The sequence below is a fragment of the Falco naumanni genome, chromosome 11 (genome assembly GCF_017639655.2).
Source record: "Falco naumanni isolate bFalNau1 chromosome 11, bFalNau1.pat, whole genome shotgun sequence".
Classification (NCBI taxonomy): Eukaryota; Metazoa; Chordata; class Aves; order Falconiformes; family Falconidae; genus Falco; species Falco naumanni.
Genome location: NC_054064.1, coordinates 14,968,991 through 14,987,938, shown reverse-complemented (window position 1 = coordinate 14,987,938; position 18,948 = coordinate 14,968,991). Strand labels below are relative to the sequence as shown.

The 18,948-nt window shown below is 37.0% G+C and overlaps 1 protein-coding gene across 1 annotated transcript in view; it reads right to left on the bottom strand.

Annotated features, from left to right (window-relative positions):
• DPYD (dihydropyrimidine dehydrogenase) overlaps positions 1–18,948 on the bottom strand; it is a 367,931-nt gene that overhangs the window by 198,413 nt on the left and 150,570 nt on the right. Inside the window, exons 9-10 of the mRNA XM_040610420.1 lie at positions 3,591–3,698; positions 300–469 (exon numbers count right to left, since the gene is read on the bottom strand). Of these exons, the coding sequence (XP_040466354.1) occupies positions 300–469; positions 3,591–3,698 (278 nt within the window). The remainder of the gene's footprint in view (positions 1–299; positions 470–3,590; positions 3,699–18,948) is intronic.

The following is an 18,948-nucleotide window of genomic DNA, read 5'->3' as shown; positions in this document are numbered from 1 at the left end:
GATCTGTGGGATGCTTCCAAGATTAAAAATTCTACCGTATTTTCTAACGTACAAGAAATTCTGCACCCTGTATGCAAATGTATCTCTCTGACCTTACAGGAAATAGGTATAACAGAAAAAAAATATTTATAGAGACTATATAAAGCCAGCCTCAGGCCTTTAATAAACATTTATACATATTAAGAGCATTTTTATAAACAAAACCTTTAGTAGATATCTTTCAAGTACCTATAGCACACTTTCAGGCCCTGTAGAGATAAACAAAATTCCTTCTCAAAATTGCCATTATTCAATTTTACCTCTTCTGGGACAGCCCTGATATTAGTGAATCCCTTCCTGAAGACCACAAACACACGACGAGCTCCACAGCGTAAAGCAGATGTTGCACAGTCAAAAGCAGTGTCTCCTGCCCCAAGTACAATCACAGTTCCACGTATTGATGGCAATGGAGAGTGACAGGCACACATCCCTGAAAGATGAAAGGAAAACCCCATTTTCAAGTAGAGAAACCATTTCTGCTTGACAGCTCACAAGGTACTTGTACTCAAAGCAGTGTAAAATTGCATCTTACAGTTTCCAAGCATGGAGTGTCACTATCAAATTATTCTGCTTCGCTGAAAGACAGTTTTATTCCCATTTTTAAGATATGCTCATATACATAATTTCATAGTCAGTACTCTAAGCAGCTGCACCTTTCTATCTGGAAAGAATTCAAATGACAACACATTTGTAGGATTGTGGGTTCAGTCAGGTTGAAATTAGCATTGAGATATTTTTATTCAAAATAAGTTTCTCTCTTATCGGATTCATTGCCCTCCCAGTTAAAAACACCCACCTTTTAACAGATCATAAAGAATAATACTTGGTATTTTTCAAAAGATGACCACTTGTTGATAGTTTTGTGTAATAGTTCCTAAAAGTTAGTCCCCTCAATCAGTTTTCTACAAGGCACTGACACTGTTCTGGCTATGACATGGTTCTCAGAGGCTATTCTCTATGGCAGCTGAACATGAGGTAGAAAGAACATTGTTATTACATTAATCCCTAGATCTTCCACTGGGAGAAAAAGTTTAATCTACAGTGGCTTTCTACAAATGATTTGAAAAATGTTACATGGAGAGAATGACAACATTATGTGTTTGTCATCTACAGCTTGTATTTGACGATTCAATTATACAAGAAATTAAGTAAAACTGAACTCTGTGTGTTCCTTGTATGAGACTGCACTTTATCACAGGTTTAAATACAACTAACTGTTGATTAATTATTGCAACTTTAAAAATAATGCCATAAACAATATCAAGCTATATTCTCAATGAGCCCATGATATTTTCAGTCAGGAGGTGCTAAGCTAGCCATTTAATCATTGCACTCTAACTTGAGTATCCTGCTATAGGAGCAGCAGATTTTCACATGCAATTGTAAAGAAACATAAGTATCACTCAAGGAAATGATGCTTCTAATTTAGACATAAAAACAAAGTAGGAAACCACACTCCAATACACACATTCTCCATTTGTAAAATGCTTACTATATAGCAAATGCTATCACCTTCCCCCCCTATGCACATGGCATTGCATTTAGTATTTACTTAATAGTCATCTTATTCTAAAAATCTCTCTAAACTTTTCTAATTTATTTTTAACACAATTAATCCTGCACAGAAATTGTACATGGAGCAGTGGAAAAAGCACAGGTGCAGAAGGGGAATGGCAGCTCTGAGCACTGCCATGGGACTAGTCTAGAACAGATCAGTCTCAGCAGCCCAATTTGCTGTTGGTGACAAGGCCACTCCCAAGGTAAATTCCCATCTACATATTTGCAAGAGGAGCCTCTTTTGGAGGAAAGTGTATTAACAAATGGTATTCAGAACTTAATAAGCAGGCAGAATATGTATTTTACCATGACTAAGTCTATTATGTCTGTTATTTAGAGAACTGTCATAGTAAAAGAAAGAGGATAGAGCAGGATATAGGACAAGTATATTTCACTTAAAATTCCATGCCTTAGAGAGCAAGAGGTGGCTACAGCTACAGACAGACACTAGGAAAATAAGTAAAAGAGACCATGTTAATTAACAGACAACACCACAGAGCTATTTATTACTGTCAATCAGAAAAGGTTAGTTCTTCAAAGTTCATCCTTTTTTTAATTGTAGACTTAATATTATAAAATAATACCACTATGTATCCTGTCAAATCGGGAGTGCTACTTTGCAACATTTTAAAAGATGCAGATCACAGTATATAGATCCTCATACAGGCAGGCAATTTACAGTACATGAGTGCTACGTGTCCACATGGAATTCTATAAAGTATCTTAGTCAAAAATATTACAAGAGGGGATTGTTTTGCAGGATTTATTTTTTCCTTTGTTAGTCTACAAATGTTTTGCTGTGCAGATTCTCAATCTGTTTCATTTTTAAACATCTCTTTCTTAGAAAAAAACCCCACAACCCACCCTTTTCTCCCAACCCATTTGAGCTGAAGAAAACAGACAGAAATAAGCATTTGATCAAAACAGCAGAGAGATGGGACAGATGGGATGCAGAATCTCCCTTCCTAAATATTTTGCATTAAATGGGGTAATAAACTTTACTTTTATATGCAGAATACTTTGCCGCAGAAGACACATTCTTCAACACAATGGTTATGGAAAGTCTACTAAATAAGCGCACAACCCTATATGATGTCAAAAGAAGTTTCTGAATGCTCAGAAGAAAATCTTATCTGTAGATACGAAAAGTATATGTGCAGTTAAATATGTGGTCATATGTACAATACTACATACTGCACTAAGTATATGCCCAGAAAATTGTCCATGGAATTTCTTTTTTATCAACACGCTGAGGAAATCTAGACCACGAGGGAACGTGGCATAGAAATCACAAGCCCAATGTCATACATCCATCTGGGGCTTATGATTTACATTCAGGGCCACTGAAAGCAGCCATAATCCTTGGGGAGTAAACACAGCCATATCTGTACTCAATGATGTGAAAGCATAGAAGACTGCTTTTGGTGCCTATGAACTGAGCGCTGTCTTACTAACTCCTGGCATACTACTGTTGTCCTGAGTCTTAGACTGTAAGTTCTCTGGGTAAGGAACTAGTGCTCCCTTAACTGTCTTGTAAAACATGCAACAAATGACTTGGGCTCATTTATCAACAACATACCAAGCAGCTGCCTGTATGGGTCAGCAACACCTCCTTTAACATCAGATTTTTTCAAGACCATCTTATATATACTATTTATATCAAGATAATATATACAAATGAGAACAAATTAGAAGCTTATGGTATTTTTTTAATATAATTCATAGTAGCAAATGTAATTTCTTAAGGGTAATGATTTGCCATGTGCCTAGATTTTTTATATATGACTATTTGCTTTACAGTCTCTAAGACTGACCTTCCTGACCACACTCCTGAGGTTGCAACTCACCAAGAGAAAACCCTGCCCCAGACCTATTCACCGGGAGGCGCTCCATAACTGGCTGTACTGCTGTGTAACCGGCCATCCGTTTTGGAATATCAGTAACGCCTCATGACTTACCAAACATGATTACAATGAAAACACAGCACCACACACCTGGTTTACTTGCCATTGCGACCAAAGGTAAGAAGTCTTTAGATGTGTAGAATCCTTGATCCATTCTCAGCCCCTGGAAAATACTGTCTCTGTTTGGTTCTGGCAAACCTAAAATAGATATTTTAAGGCATATCAGAACGACAAAGGAAATTTCAATGTGTTTATAATGTGAAATATATATTGGTCATTCTCAAAAATGTCCTCAATACAAACACTTCTACAAAGCCTCCACAAATGACTGTAGTTTCATGTTTGTAGTCTGTAGCTTACATAACTGGTGATCTTTTAATAATACCAGCACTTGAAAATAAGGTTGTTGAGTAACCTTGTGTACTCATATAACTCATACAAAAACAAATGCAGAGGAAAGGGTTAGAGAGAACAGGATATACAGGGTGCCAAAAGCAGGGAAGCTACTGGGGGAGAGAAGACTCTTGTAAGCTTTTCTTGTATTGATTTACCTGCACGCGTGTGTTACTCTTTGCACGCGTGTGTTACTCTTAGTGCTGTGAAATGCTTTTATTCCCTTGGTTTTGAAGCATTTTTCTGCGAATAATACAAACGAGGCAATAATACACAGCCTAACTAATGAGGAGAGGAGGACAGATGGCAATGCTCTACATCTGTCTTACCTGTATTTGTATGCCACCATTTTTTGCCATCCTTGATTGTTTTCTCAAAATCCCAAAGTCCTTACTGGCTGACATTTATTTATAGTTATTAATAGCACACATTTATAAACAAGCCACAGGAAACAGACAGGGATACACTTCAGAACCAATAATAGCAACAAATATCTTTCAATTAAAAGAAAGCAACAAAAACAATCTTCCAATTATCAAAGAATATCTTCTTGTTGCTGTGTGAACATTTGGACAGCACAAAAAAACAGCCTAGCTGACACAGAAGTTGAAACTTTTTTTTCATGCAAATGCAATGATCTATCAGGGTATTTTCAACAGAGCCTTGACTTCCATATTTACATTTAAAAATCCTTAATATTGTCAAAGGATGCTAATTAATAATTACATACTGAAACGGAGTAAACGTCAACAATTTTTTAAGAAAACACATGAGAACCGAGCAGTTCTCAGAGCAAGCAGGCAGAACTGGAGCATGCAAAGCAATCTGTGTTGCCTCCATTCCCAGTCATGGATGGCAGCAGACTAATCTTCCTCTGCTTTGAGACATATTGGTCTGGAAAACCCCAACAACACCATGTTAGTGTCAACAATAAAGCAGGATTGCACTTTGAGGCGTGCTGTTCCAAGTAGGGAAGGTTTAGGGCCTTTTTATACTACTGAAGAAGCAAAAATGTGTCTCAGTGCAGCGTAAGATCAGGATTCAGTCATAAGAAAGCTTAGGATTTTCTGTGAGTAACCTCATATGAGGGAGTTTCTTAAACCTCTAAATTCCTGAATTAAGTTACTGTAATACAAGAAGAAAAAAAAGTATATTTTTAGTTCTAAGTCTTAGTGAAGAAAATGAAAACATACTCTCTGTGGCTTACAAGCTAAAAAGCAAAGAAAAAAAACCCAACATTTTTGCATTTCACAAATCTCACATCATTGAGCACTTTCATGATCTCTATTAAAAAAATATCACGACTCAGTTGCTAAATATCTGAATTTCAAAACGCCACTGATCTATAATTGGGTACTAAGAAAAGTAAGGTTAGAAAGTACTGGCACATCCTGAACTTCAAGACCTTTGAACGCTGTACTTCCTGGGCAGACTGGAATATCAGCTAATGAAGAATGAATAATGGATATCTTAAGAGGCTGCCAGAAATACTTAGTACTATTGAAAGTACAATATGTAAAATACATTAAAGAAATTATTTTTAGAACTGCATGGGTTTTCCTCTATGTATATATTGCATAATCACCTAAGGCAACAAGAGTACCTCGGAAAAAGTTCCCAATGACTGCCTACAGGCAGAGGACAGAGTAATGCAACTACTTCTACTGAGGCATCTGTAAACCAGCTCAGAAGCCTCAGTTTACTCTTGGAAGAAACATTCATGTCACTAGTGAGACATGCAGCCCGTGTTAAAGATCATTTCCTTTCTACTTAACATCTATCCCCATTCAAAACAAGGAGAAACCCTCACAAATATTTTTTCCCCACTTATGTTTGCTGCTTTTATCATCTCCTAATGAAAACGAATTTGTCTTCAGCAGCATCAGTAATTTGGTTCCCATAGGCTGAAGAAAGAATAGAATTAAGGGAATGTTGCAATGTCCACGGTTCAGGTTCATCGCTAGTTCAGTGTCACTGAAATCAAAGGAGCTCGATTAAGACGACATTGGATTCAATAATGTTTAGCCTGGCTGATATGACAAAAAAAAACCAAAACCCTAAGAGGTAGTCAGCATACATAGTATTTTCTGCTATTTATTTTTTCTATTTCCATTTTGTGAAAACTCCATGAAAAACAATTTTGCAATTTTTATATTTGAAGGAAATTCAAGGGATTTTTCTCTTATAAACACCTGGCACAGTTTCCAGCTCATTGCTAAGCATCGGCCAGAAGTTATACTGGATGCGCTGGATTCTGATGTATCTCCTTTCGCTGTTTAGTATTTGCCATTATAGTGACTGCATTTAATTTTATTAAAATAGAGATTGAGTACTTCCTAAAGCCACTAGGCTAGCTAAGAAAGAGGCAGACAAACAGAGAAAAAGATCAAGAAATGATAAGATCCACTTTAGAGAGACACCATTTCATAATAAACAGCCACCCCACAGAAGTACGCTTTACAGACAGATCAAATATTGATAAATAGCCAACAGCCTCTTGGGAGAGAACATTTGATGAAAAAAAACAGCTGTAGAGGAAAAATGTAGTTTTGAGCAAATGGTTTTAAAGAAAAAATAAGATGTAAAAAATCCCAGTCATCTATGAAACACACAATTTAGGTCAAAATAATGAACTAAGAGAAATATCTTTTGAAGATAAATCAGAGATCCTTTAGCAAAAGGGAAATCACACAATAGCACAAAATAGCCAGGAGCCACCCAAGAAAAAGTGCTTAGACAAACATGAGGTCTTTCCCCTAGGTTTTAGGCTGAAGCCAATGGCAGTCAGTTCTGTGCTCTCTGAATCCACCTGCAAGCTATCTAAAAGGCTTTTATATTTATTACTTGGTATTTCTTGTTCTGAAACAATCTTTCACTATTCTAGGTCTGCAGTCTTAAAATAACCTATACCAAAATCTAGTGATAACAATTATTTCCTTCACCTGCACTGAAGAACAACTCTTCTGAAGGGTAACCAAGAGGAGGTAGCCTAGAAAGACAGTTCCACTGGTGGTGTTCTGATGGCCTTAGCACATCCACGGAGAAGCAAAGGGCAATGCCTGGCCCCTGCCTTCTGCAGCCAAAGCCCTGGGCTTCCTGAAGCCTTGGCTCCTTTACCTGCTGATGCCAGGGAACGAGCTTCTGAAACGACTGATACCCAAACCACACAATGAAGCCTCATGGGCTGTGGAAAACAGCATTTACTAAGAAGAGAGAAAGTAGAAACATCACGAAAGTAACAGCTTGCATGACAGATCTAGTTCAGCTTTGCAAAAGCTAATCAAGACAGCCCCAGTCTGGGTCAGGTACAGCGCAGAAAGCAATTCATCTCTGTTCCTGACCCTCTGGTTTGCTAGGCCCAGCCTTTTGTCTTCAGATGCTCCAGCTATCTCTCCGTAAGCATCACTATTCCTTTAATATAAGGCCCTCTTCCCTTCTTCCCTTCACTTGATCCCCACAGCCCCTTCTCCAGTGGGCCACACCACAGCATCAGCGTCTCTGCCCTGTCTGACATTCACTGTAACAGTGGCTTTGGAAAACATGGGCTTTAACCTCCCATTTTTCTATCTTGTATATATATATACAAAAATACACATGCATACATATAGATATTTTTTACAAAAAACAACATTTGCTTCCTATCAAACTCTCGTACTCTTTGTTCTCACAACACTGATGCATGTTAATTTTCTCAACTGGCAGCGTGAAGTCCATCGTCTCCGTTTAAGGAGACAGAATCCTCTCACAATTCCCTAGTCCAGTTGAAATATTTATCACTACATGATTAGGGTCAATTTGTCAGATATACAAGGCAATGCACCAGAATGACACGTATACAACGTAAGGGATTGGCATGCAGAACAATGCACCTAGTCCACTTGGTTGCTGCACCAAATAAATCAAGGCATCAATACATCAGTCAGCTAAACCTGGAAAGGAAATAAGAACTGCTGCTATCTCTGTAACTATTAGCCTGGTCTGGAAAGTTAAACTAAACTGGGAATAGAAACACAGAAATACAAATCTCCCTCTCTCCTACTTTGATCAAATCCCCTCTCCCCAGAAACAGGAATGCCTTCGAACCCGAACTCATTTGGATTACGTAAATGTGACATGTTTGGGCAGATCTGAAGTTTCAAATGAACTTCTCAGCCAGTCTTAGTAACTGACATACAAAATAAGCCCTTGTCCTTGGTAAGGATCAAATGTAGTTTTCCTTGGCAGCTGACTGAAAACAATGTCCAGACAAAAAACATGGAGCTGAAGATGAGTGTAAGTACATAGTAGCCTACAGGGACAAAACTTAGTAGAGCATTGTGAGGTCTTCTGATTTTTCTCACATCAAACACTGAAAAGCTTGGTTTGCTTAATTTTTAATTATGATAATACCACATTTTGGAAAAACTTAAGCTTGACCAGATAAACAACTGAAGAACTAGGATCCTTCAAGAATATTCCCTCTCTTTGCATTCTTAGCTGTTGCTATCCTGACAAGATCAAAACTGGCTGAATTGTTTTTACCAACCCCTTACCTACAGGTAAAAAAAGTAAATTCAGGCATGTGAATGCAATCTGTGTTTGAATATACCAAGAACTATTTTTTTTTTAAAGCTAAGACACTATTTTGACAAGTTTATTTTATAATTAATCTTTCAACTTTGTTTCAAGATGACATTTATAAATTTATCCAAATTGAATTCAAAAGAAAACAACAAAAATTGGATCCACTGTCTATGCACATGCATTTTTCTACCTTTTACACTAGGAAACCAAAACCAAAATCAAACTCCATTCACCAACTCACCAGACTTTTTTTCCTTTTTTTTTTTTTTTAAATGTTCTCATGCCATACAAATATGGAGCATCACGCAGAAATTCAGAGGGTAGGAAGGTCTTTCCACCTTTTGCCATATCCATGAAAGCCTGCTTATGTTTTGGAGTCAAACAAGATTTTGAAAAATCACATTTGCAAGGAGAACACTTCTTCTGCCCTTCCCAGCTGCCCTGACAGGGATCTGCCAAGGGAGGGAGGCCCAAGAGATCCCAAGACCAGGTGGAAAGCCTTGAACTGTCAGAATCTACTGCATTATGAAAATGCAGAATCTCGTAAGAAACTGGATGTGGGCAGAAGAAATATACGATTAGCTGCATGTCTGCTCTGGTAGCAACGCAAGTCTCCTGAAATAACACCTGAGAGGCTAAGCCAGCCGAGCCTGCTAATCGGTGTAAGAAACTTGAACGCTGCCCAGTAATGAGGCAGCAGAGGTTTTATACCAGCAATTCCTCACCTTTGGCAAGCTTGAGGAATAGGAATAACAAGTTGTGCCCACTCATGTGCCCTGGGCAAAGGAGCCATGGAATGCTGATGGACAGACTGATACAAATTTTAAGAGAGGAACTGACATGGCCTGATAAGTTGTTTTTGTTAACAATGTCTGTTTATACGGATTTCTTATTTACTCAAAAAGATGTGCTAAAGCAGATACAAAGCTAAAATAATTGCTCTCTGAAGGTAAATTTCTAAACCCACCATTTCCCTTCCAAAAGGGTCCTTTTGAATTAACAGAAAAGTACTAATTTTGTCCCATCTCCCTGAGCTTTCATCCACCTAGTGCTCCAACTTGCTCCTTTTGCAACCATATGAAAGTACTTCAGATGTGACAGTTCTGATGGCGTTTCACACTTGCCCAGAGACTTGCGACTACAGGTACCAGATGGTCAGTGTGACTACAAAGGTGCACACCAGAGAAGAAAGAACATACTGTAAATTCCAAGTGCATAAGCATCCTTTAATATTTTTGAATGCCCTGTTCTTCAACAAGTCTAGTTTGTGGTCTGGGGAAATTGAGATCAAAATCTATGTATTTAAAGCAGCTTTATGTCACACAATCCCTGAATTGTGGGAATTGGATGATGAGTTTTAAGTACATTAAAGTATTTTCTTGAAAGATAACATTGAAACAGTGAATTCTCTTAACTGTCAAATTTACAGTTTTCCCTAGACACGATAGAACCTATTTGTATGCAGCGGCATATGCTCAACCTATTTGTTTGTAAGAAGTCACAGTCATTCATATAAATATTGATAATATTGCTGTCCATGGATCAACGTTACATATTACACAACAATTTAGATATGAGCCATACTGAAATACATTATCCAAATATGGTACCTAAGCTGTGCCACATAGCTGATCATACAAAATGCACCATTACCATCAGTGCTATGACACTCATCAGAAATGGAACAGAAAGCCATTGGTATCTAAAGAGTTACTCTTTCTACACTTTTAAAGGTTTGATTCTGAAAGACTAAATGCCCAGTAAAGTTGCAAATGCTCTGCAGGTGCTCAGCTCCTCTCAAGGTCAGTCCATTAGTGATTAACACATTAGTAAATACTTCTGAGGCTTGAATTTTTAAAGGATCTCTCTCGTTTTGCTGGAGATTGTTTTTATGGTGGCAGCTTTGTTACTTCCTGTTGTGAGGTTCAATAGAGTATGTTTTCTAGGTGGTTGATTTTTTTTTTGTTTGCTATGTATGTCGATGGAGATAAGTGTTTTAATTACTTTTTTAATGTCTATGCTTTTGTATTTTCTTCCTCTTCCCTTTTATTTCCTGCTGTTGAGATTACTGCCTCATCTCCACAGCAGGTGGCTCTTTCAAATTTGTTTTCTTTGTAAGCCTGGTAGATTTATTTTGTAATATAACTGCTCCTTTTTACTGTTTTTTATTAATGATTTCTTTATTTTGGAATAGGTATACTTGCAAGGTTTGTAGGAGTAATTCCCTAATGATGGCTAAAAGCCTTGTTCATTGAAAAGGGGAAAAAAGAACTACAAGACACTTGGGTTATCCTTTTCTTACCTCCAAGTCAGAATGAACACTGTACAGCATATGTGAAAGAACACCCTTCACACCTATCAACAAGATCCATGGACAAATGCCGCAGTTCATTTTAACTTCTAACAGCTATATGTCCATACCGTAGTATCTTTTAAATACATCTGAATAAGTAGCTGAACCTGGTAGTAATGCAGTCTATAGGTCTCACACCTTAGTTTGCTGCCAAATTAGACACAGAGACAAAGATCTGAGCTCTTGCAAACGATGCTGAAATAACAGGAATGAAGTAGTCAGATCAGCCAGAACTATTGTTCTTATAATCCAGCTTCTCTTTGAAGCCCATTGTCCAATCCCAGTTTAGAAGCAGCCAATATTGCATAAATAGGTATCGGAAACTGCAGATGGATTGATTCTAAACTCTGCCTGTGATTCCCATGTGAGTGATGGAAATTAGGATTATGACCACACAATCGGTGTTGTATGTCTGATCTTGGGTTACAAAACTCTGCAGCCTTGTGGTCTGTCCTCACCATATTTAATGATCCCATGTTCAGATCAGATTGACATCTAACATTGACCAAAATGCCTGCAGGGGAACCATAACTCATTAGCATCATCAAGTACAGAGTCCACCCCCAATCTGGTTATATTGTAATCAGTCCAGCTTTTCTCAAGGCTTTAGCCTGCACTCCACAGCCTATGCTCAGTCACAACTGCTCTTCTTAATTTTACTACGGTCAATATATGGGACCCGCACTTGGGATATTATCAGAGTAACACTCAAATATGACTAAGGTAATGTATTTTAGTGAAAACCGTCAGTGTTTCAAGATGATTAAACGAAGATCTGGAGAAATTATGTGGTGATTTTGCAATTCTCAGTATCTGGCTATTAAATTAAGCACCAGAAATATTTTCAACTCCCAGTCTGACTTGAGCACTTACATTCTAAAAACACTTCTAAAATGCTTACCTCAGAAACATATACTGAATGCATATAGTATCATATACAGAAGCATTACTGAAGCATATAGTATCACAAAGTGTTTTAAAAACCTAATTCTTTAAAGGACACACCAGAAGAAGCGACACTAGGTTGGACAAAGAAATACAGCTTCCTAAACTAAGGTACAGATGGGAATTCTAACCTTTCTTCTCAGGTTGGAAACTGACAATGTTGTCCATATATGAATTAATAATAAAATTGAGGATGCTAGGAAGTTAGATGGTAGTCTTGGTGAAAAAACTGGCTGAAATGTGAAGATTACTATGAAGTAAACCTCATCATAGAGAAGGATGAATGCAGACGCCTGCTTACATTCCCCCTGGTTCTGTTCTGCCTGCTATTGTTTATTGCAGGACTTAAAGCACTGAAACAGTTTGCTATGAATCTTGATTTGTAGAACATAAGAGTTCTGTAAATTGTAATACAGAGTAACTGAAGAAACATCTCCTGTAAAAAATAAACTGGAATATTGCTGCAAACCTTTCTTATGTCATCTCGGTAACATTTGTTATACTGGCGACAAACCTGAAAAGGTCACTAGCAAAAATGCATTTAGTAGTCTCAGTCAAATCCATCTCTGATATAAGAAAGCACCATTCCATCCAGGAAAAGAGCTTTCTCCAGTTTGCTTACAATATTACTGAACTGGATTTTTAGTTCTGACTGCAATTTGGTTACTTCTCACCACTGGCACACGCTGTCATTATTCAGTAGCATCCCTGAACCAGCATAGCAGGGATGCTGAAGTTTAAGATCTGACATGCTAGCGTTGTCAGTTCCTTTCCCTCTTCATTCTACAAGTCTGTTCCTAGCACTAACATGCCAAAGGAAAGACACAGGGGGGCTGTGTTTCCTCCAGACACCAGCCAGATACTATTTGTCAGTGTGATACGCTGCACCACGTTAGAGAAGAAAACTGGCCCCCATGCTTCCTGTTGTTCAGTAAACAGTGCTGAAGTGGTCACAAAAGCAGGATCATCTCCTTGAGGACTGTCTAGCAGTAACTTGAAGAACACCAAAATACATCATCTCAGAAACCATATGTCACAGTAAAGTGATTTTTATACAGTATAGAAAATCTGAGTATGTAAAAGTGAAAGCAAAACAAACTGATGGAGAGACTGGGTGCAAGTCTCCTGAAAAGAAAGCAGAAAATATTACAATAGCTGTTTGCAATAGATACAATATCTTTCTCCAAGTAGATTCATTATAACTTACTTGTCTACTATGTCCAGTTTGTAAACAGTCACACTGGCATATTGGAATAATCAAAGTCAATTAAAATTTACAAAGGGAAAATCAAATGTTAGCATAGGAAACATCTCTTCATATTAATTTTTTTATTTCAAAAAAATTGGAAAAAAATTTGAAAAGCTGAATTAATAGAAGCTACATATGGTAAATATGCAGGAAACGCATAAAATGAGAAGAAAACTGGCATAAAACATTCCCAAAGAAAAAAACATAAATGCCTGGTTGGCATCACAAAGAAAAATAAATACTATGCCTCCACACTCTTGCAAAGCAATGATTGAAAAAAAGAAAAAAAAAAAAATCCATCTAAGGCAGCAAATTCATCCTGTGGAAATATATGAGGAATAATTAAGTAATTCATATTCTGGAGTAATAATTTCAGTCAGATCTCAGGCACTCTACAGCAATGAAGCTGCAGTGAGGTGTACTGAAACAACATCAACTTACAGTAGCTAAAATTGTCCTGTACTTTTGATATGATAGTGATAAAATAGCTGATAGGTGGTATCAAAATGTTACACATATAAACTCTGATTTTTTGTAACATTGTTTACATTATTTGATAAAATACAACAGTTCAGCATCACAGAAATATTTAACTATAATAGTAGTGGGTTTCTCTTAAAGCCCACTATTATTCTGTTGCATGCTACTTCCAAAGTTTCCATTCTATTTGAATATAGTGACTATAAAACAGTAGGCTGGATCAGTTACAGCTTTGCACCCTATATAACTTTCTATATTAAATACTTCTAAAATCTTACTTATGCAGGAAGAAAATCCAACCCACTAAATAATAATTGCAAAATTAGCATTTTCTGTTTATTTCTGTTTTTAAAATGTAACAAGGATCCACCTAAAACTTTTTTCTTTTTAAATATAAAAGTCTTCAGCGTAAACCAGCAATGTCTTCCAAAAGCTACTGAATAATTACCACTCTATCTGAAATTTCAATATAGGAAACAAATATTGTTTCCCAGTTCTTGTTCAACATATGATATCGTTTTATCTTAAGAGTATTAATACACTGGTTTTGTCCACATAGAAGAACAAAAAGATGCTATAAAACTTATTCAGTAATTACTCCTGTATCATTCCGCCTACACTGCATTTTTTAATCACTTCAGGTAAACCATCTCTACATAGATTTTAAAAGGATGCCTCAAAAAAAAGACATCTAAACATTATTAATTTCGCTGCAGCGCAGATCTACAACTGAAAACCTATCATCAGTGCATTCTGATGAAAAGGTAATAATTAAATCTTTTTTTCCCCTTCTTCTACAGCACATTATTTGACCTATGATAAAACAACCTATCAAATTTCCATTTATTATTTCTACCTGAAGGGCTTTGCCAGCTCACACAAACATAAATCTCCATTTGTCAGATTTAAACTGTACCTGTCCCAGCTGCTACGAGGGTTCATAGCTCTTGCCCCTTAAAAATTACCAAATAACATCAAGCAATGTAACCTCCCTCCAGCCTTCACTGACCCTCGCAATCAATAATATTTGTAACCTGCATGCGCACAGTTAAGCAGAACAGAAGCTGTGCACTATCCCAGTTAACCACATTGAGCTGTGATACTAAAATCTGCTCCCTTGTGTCTCCCGTGATCAATTTTAATCTCTGGACCAAGAATAAAAGAATGCAGCCCCTTGTTTCCAAATTCATCTGAAACGGATGTTATAGATTTGTAGGTCGTCTGCACAGGAGCTGTGGATTTAATACAACCAGCAGTTCAAGGAAAGAACACATCTAAGCTATCATTCATTCTCATTATCCGCAGTGTATTTTGGATCTTCAAAAGACAATACAGGAAAATGCACATGTACTGACTTAAAGCCAGCTCGTTTTGTTAAAATACCATCAGGACACAGTTATTTGTTAGAGCTGTATCCATTACTGCCACTGTAGGCAAGGTGGAGATCGGTCATTCTGTTATGATTACTTTGTTTAAAGGTTTATAAATAGACTGCCAATTTTCATTCCTTCTGAAAATGCGTCATATACAGTAAATTAAACAGAAATTCCCTAGAAATAATAAAGCCTAGTTCTGCTCTGTTAAAAAGAAACAATCATTATGGAAAAAAAAGAGTAATTCAGGTTTCTGATGATATTTGTTCTCTCACCTCCAAACTAATTTTATTTAAAAGAGGACAAATTTGCCAGCCAATTAGTCTAATTAGACAGCAGTATCTGAATGTTGAACAGGAAGAAAGCAACTTTAGAAACCTACTCCGGCAGAAGTGCTTTTTGAATCTGTCACGCTACCAGAACGCATGTTTCCAGAGTTCTTGTAACTGCATATTTATAGGCTTGGCTATATTGGCTCGTCAGCAGCAGCTCCAATGCCATGAATCATCTATCAAACATTTGAGAAGACTTACTCATTTCTTTAAAGCAGCATTCTGAAGAGACACTTTCCACATGACTATGCTCTAGTGTTCACTATTAATTAAGAAAAACAGCACACAGTTTTATAATTGCAGGTGAATAATAAGTATGCATCGTCAGAGGCTTTATCTTCTCAGATTGTCACATGCTGTGTGTCAGCATAGAGCACGCTGCAACAAATACGACACTCTTGTAACATGCTGGAGGGTCAATGAGCATTCTCACTCGGGTCATTTACCCACTTCACATCAATGTCCTTATCATTAAGCACATATTTATCTGCCTTTCCTTTTAAAAGCAGCTGTAGCAAGGAGTTTTATGTAAATATCCTGCTAAAGTGATACTCTCCTGCACAACTAGTTCAGCTGAGAAACACTAAACCAACTATACAGCTAGCCCTGCATACTTTCACATACTGGAAATAACTAAGCAAGGTCATACTTTGACCAGACCCTATTGTGAGTATGGGTGAATGACAGAAAAAAGTTATAAATTGTCTAAGGTTTTTTAAATTAATTAATTAAATCTGAATTCCTTCCCAACATCAGCATACATTGTAGTTTATATGAAACTATTCAGAGTGTCTTTATTAATTAGTTACACCATTTTCTTCAACTGCCCGAGTTCTCCTTGGGTGTTTCACATACTATGACAGGGAGCTAAATCTGGTACTCTTGGTCAGAAATACAATGCAGCAGTAGAAGCTCAGATGCTGTAAGGCTACTATCTAGAAAACAGACAGAGAAATTATGCTGAAGATCTCCAAAATGCCTCCTCAACCAACACGCAGCAGTCAAGAACATGAAGTGAAACTGTCACTGAAGATCACTGGTCAAGTAACTTGCCTTACAGGTGCAGAAATCTGCACAGGCACTCACACAAGCTCCTTCTTCTTCTTAAGCTTATTCTTTTGATGGCTAATAAAAAATTCAAAATGGGAAGTTTATACTTCTTATGTTAAGCAATTACATTTTGTGATACTTAAAGTGTCAAAGAAGTAGGAACCTATGTCACTTTTCAGTCCATGAAGAGATGGCCATGTCCAGAGACACGACTGTTTCAGAAAGTTATAACTAGATGCCTAAAACTGCTTGCAGCCAATGGTGCAAATACTCCCAAGAGAGCATATGGTTCCCCAACATGGCATCCAACCCATAGTAATGTTAGTCCAGCCACACAAGCATACCAAGGAGAAAGCATGAGTCCTTAGTGTCTTCCTGGTGCATATTTTTGCATTTGCAGTACTACATCAGGAAGATTCTCTCCCAGTGGAGTTTCAAATGGTAACAAAACCAAGAAGCATCTGATCAATAAATAGAAAATCAAGTTACACGGTCCCAATAGGTCCCTCTAACAAGGATTTCTCTCTGAAATGTTCATGCTTGTCTAATGCTGCTGCTTTTATTCCTTTCACACCAGTGGGTCCTACATGCTTGCATTAGTGCTAATGTAAAACAAATGAACATTTTATGCAAGGATATCCAATCTCCCCAAGTAAAGGGGTTAATACCAAAGTAAGCTTTAGGAATGTAAATTGTTTTCCCCATGTGGCTGAAAACCTACATGAGTTATTCATTTAAAAATTATTAGCATATAAAATCATTATTATCTCTGCAGTTAATGTACAGTTCACTGACAACCTTTTGGACCATTACAATTAAGAAAGGCAGCATCTTTAATGAAGTTACAAAACACACTGTTTATTAAACAGCAAATTGTATCTTTAATTACTTTAAATATTATAATCCAATGAAAAATTATTTCATAAACCTCAAGACAAATTATGTCAGAGATGGAGTATGCATTTTGTTCCTCTATGAATCCTAAACAGCACTTTCAATTTGCTTACAGGTTTCTGTTGTATGCAAATCTGCTCTTGAAATTGCTTTCAAGTGCCTAAATTCAATGCCACTAGCATAAATTTAAGATGCAGTTTGTGCTATTCTTTTTAAAACAGATTTAATTTTTGTCAGACGTAGAAGTTGGCAGTTCTAGTAAATGCAGCTTTTCCATTAATCCTCAGGAGATAAACTGAAGATAGGTTTCTGTGGGGGTCCCAAAATCAGGCTCATAGAAATAAAGAATATTTGGGGGTCTACTGTATTTTATTATTTCACGTCTATTTTGAGCTAAAAGATAACTTGTTCAAAATGTCAAGGGCTTTGAGGATATGCTACAATGCCAACAAGCACATACTGAACTAATTTTAAATATTCCATCCTTTTTTATTCAAAGTAATCTCTGCATACTGTCAACGCACTTTTTGCTGTCTTTCCGGTATTAGACCTTTCTGCTTGACATGCTGGCCACTATCTGACAAAGGCTGAGTGCTACACAATTAAAGAAAAAGTTTAGTTGCTCACAGCGTTAGGCCCTTCATTGTACTGGGATCAAACTCAGACCAAAGTCAGTATTAAAATGCATTGATTTCTGTATAACTAAGACAAAATTAATACATTTGACTTAAATTATGTCAACATCAACTTGCCACTGAATATTTTGACACTGTTTGGAAACCCTCCGTTAGCTATTAGACGTTTTTGGGCTAACCAATGAATCAGGAAAGCACAGAGATTATCTTCAATTACTTTATGCTAAAAACCTGCTACATGCAATCTATGTCGTCTTTAGCAGAAATATTGTCCATGCAAATCATGAAGACAGACTGAGGAGAAACAATTATTCAGTGTAATATTATAATATTAAAACTTTAAAAAAAAAAAACAAACACACTATTTTTTTTAAGCTTCTACCAGTGGTCGGCAATTGATGTTATATAATTATAAAATACAACATTGGTGACATGTTGTTTAGAGTTGAAACAAAAATACACCGAAGATCAAAAGATAATAAACATGCTTACTTGCACGATTAGGAAAAATACTTTTGAACATGGGTATCTGTTTAGAAACCTACTTGGCAGTCTTTCAGTACTACCTGTGTGCCAGAATTAAAACCCAGCTGGGCTTTGCATGCCAGTTGGATAGTGAAAGTCAGGTACATTTGTAAAAGCACTTCCAACAAAATCAAGTTTTGAAAAGTTTCCCTGCAGCAATCTAACGCTAACTGTAACACTGTTAAACATGTTATGGACCAAACTAAATACAGTACTTGAGAAAAAACAAAACAAAACAAAAAAAAAAAACAAACACAAAAAGCCATCCAAAAAACCCAAAACAAACTGACAAACAAAAAAAAACACCTTCCCGGGTGTGCAGCTGAATACTTTGGTTGCTTTGGGCCTAACTATCTTCAGGATCCATAGCTTGTCTTCCAAGAGATCTGTATGGCTGTGCATTATTGATGTGCTATTTAGCACAGAGACTGTCTTTGAGGCAAAGAACCTCAGGAGTCCCAGGAGATTTCCAGAACAAGCCTTCTTACGTATTCAAATATGTTCAAAACCCGACTGGATACAGTCCCAGGCAACCTGCTCCAGCTGATCCTGCTCTGAGCTGGGGCGCTAGGCTAGATCATCTCCAAAGGTCCTTTCCAACTATTTTATGACTCTATGAAATACCCCTCAGCTGATGTCCTAAGCCATGGAAAGAT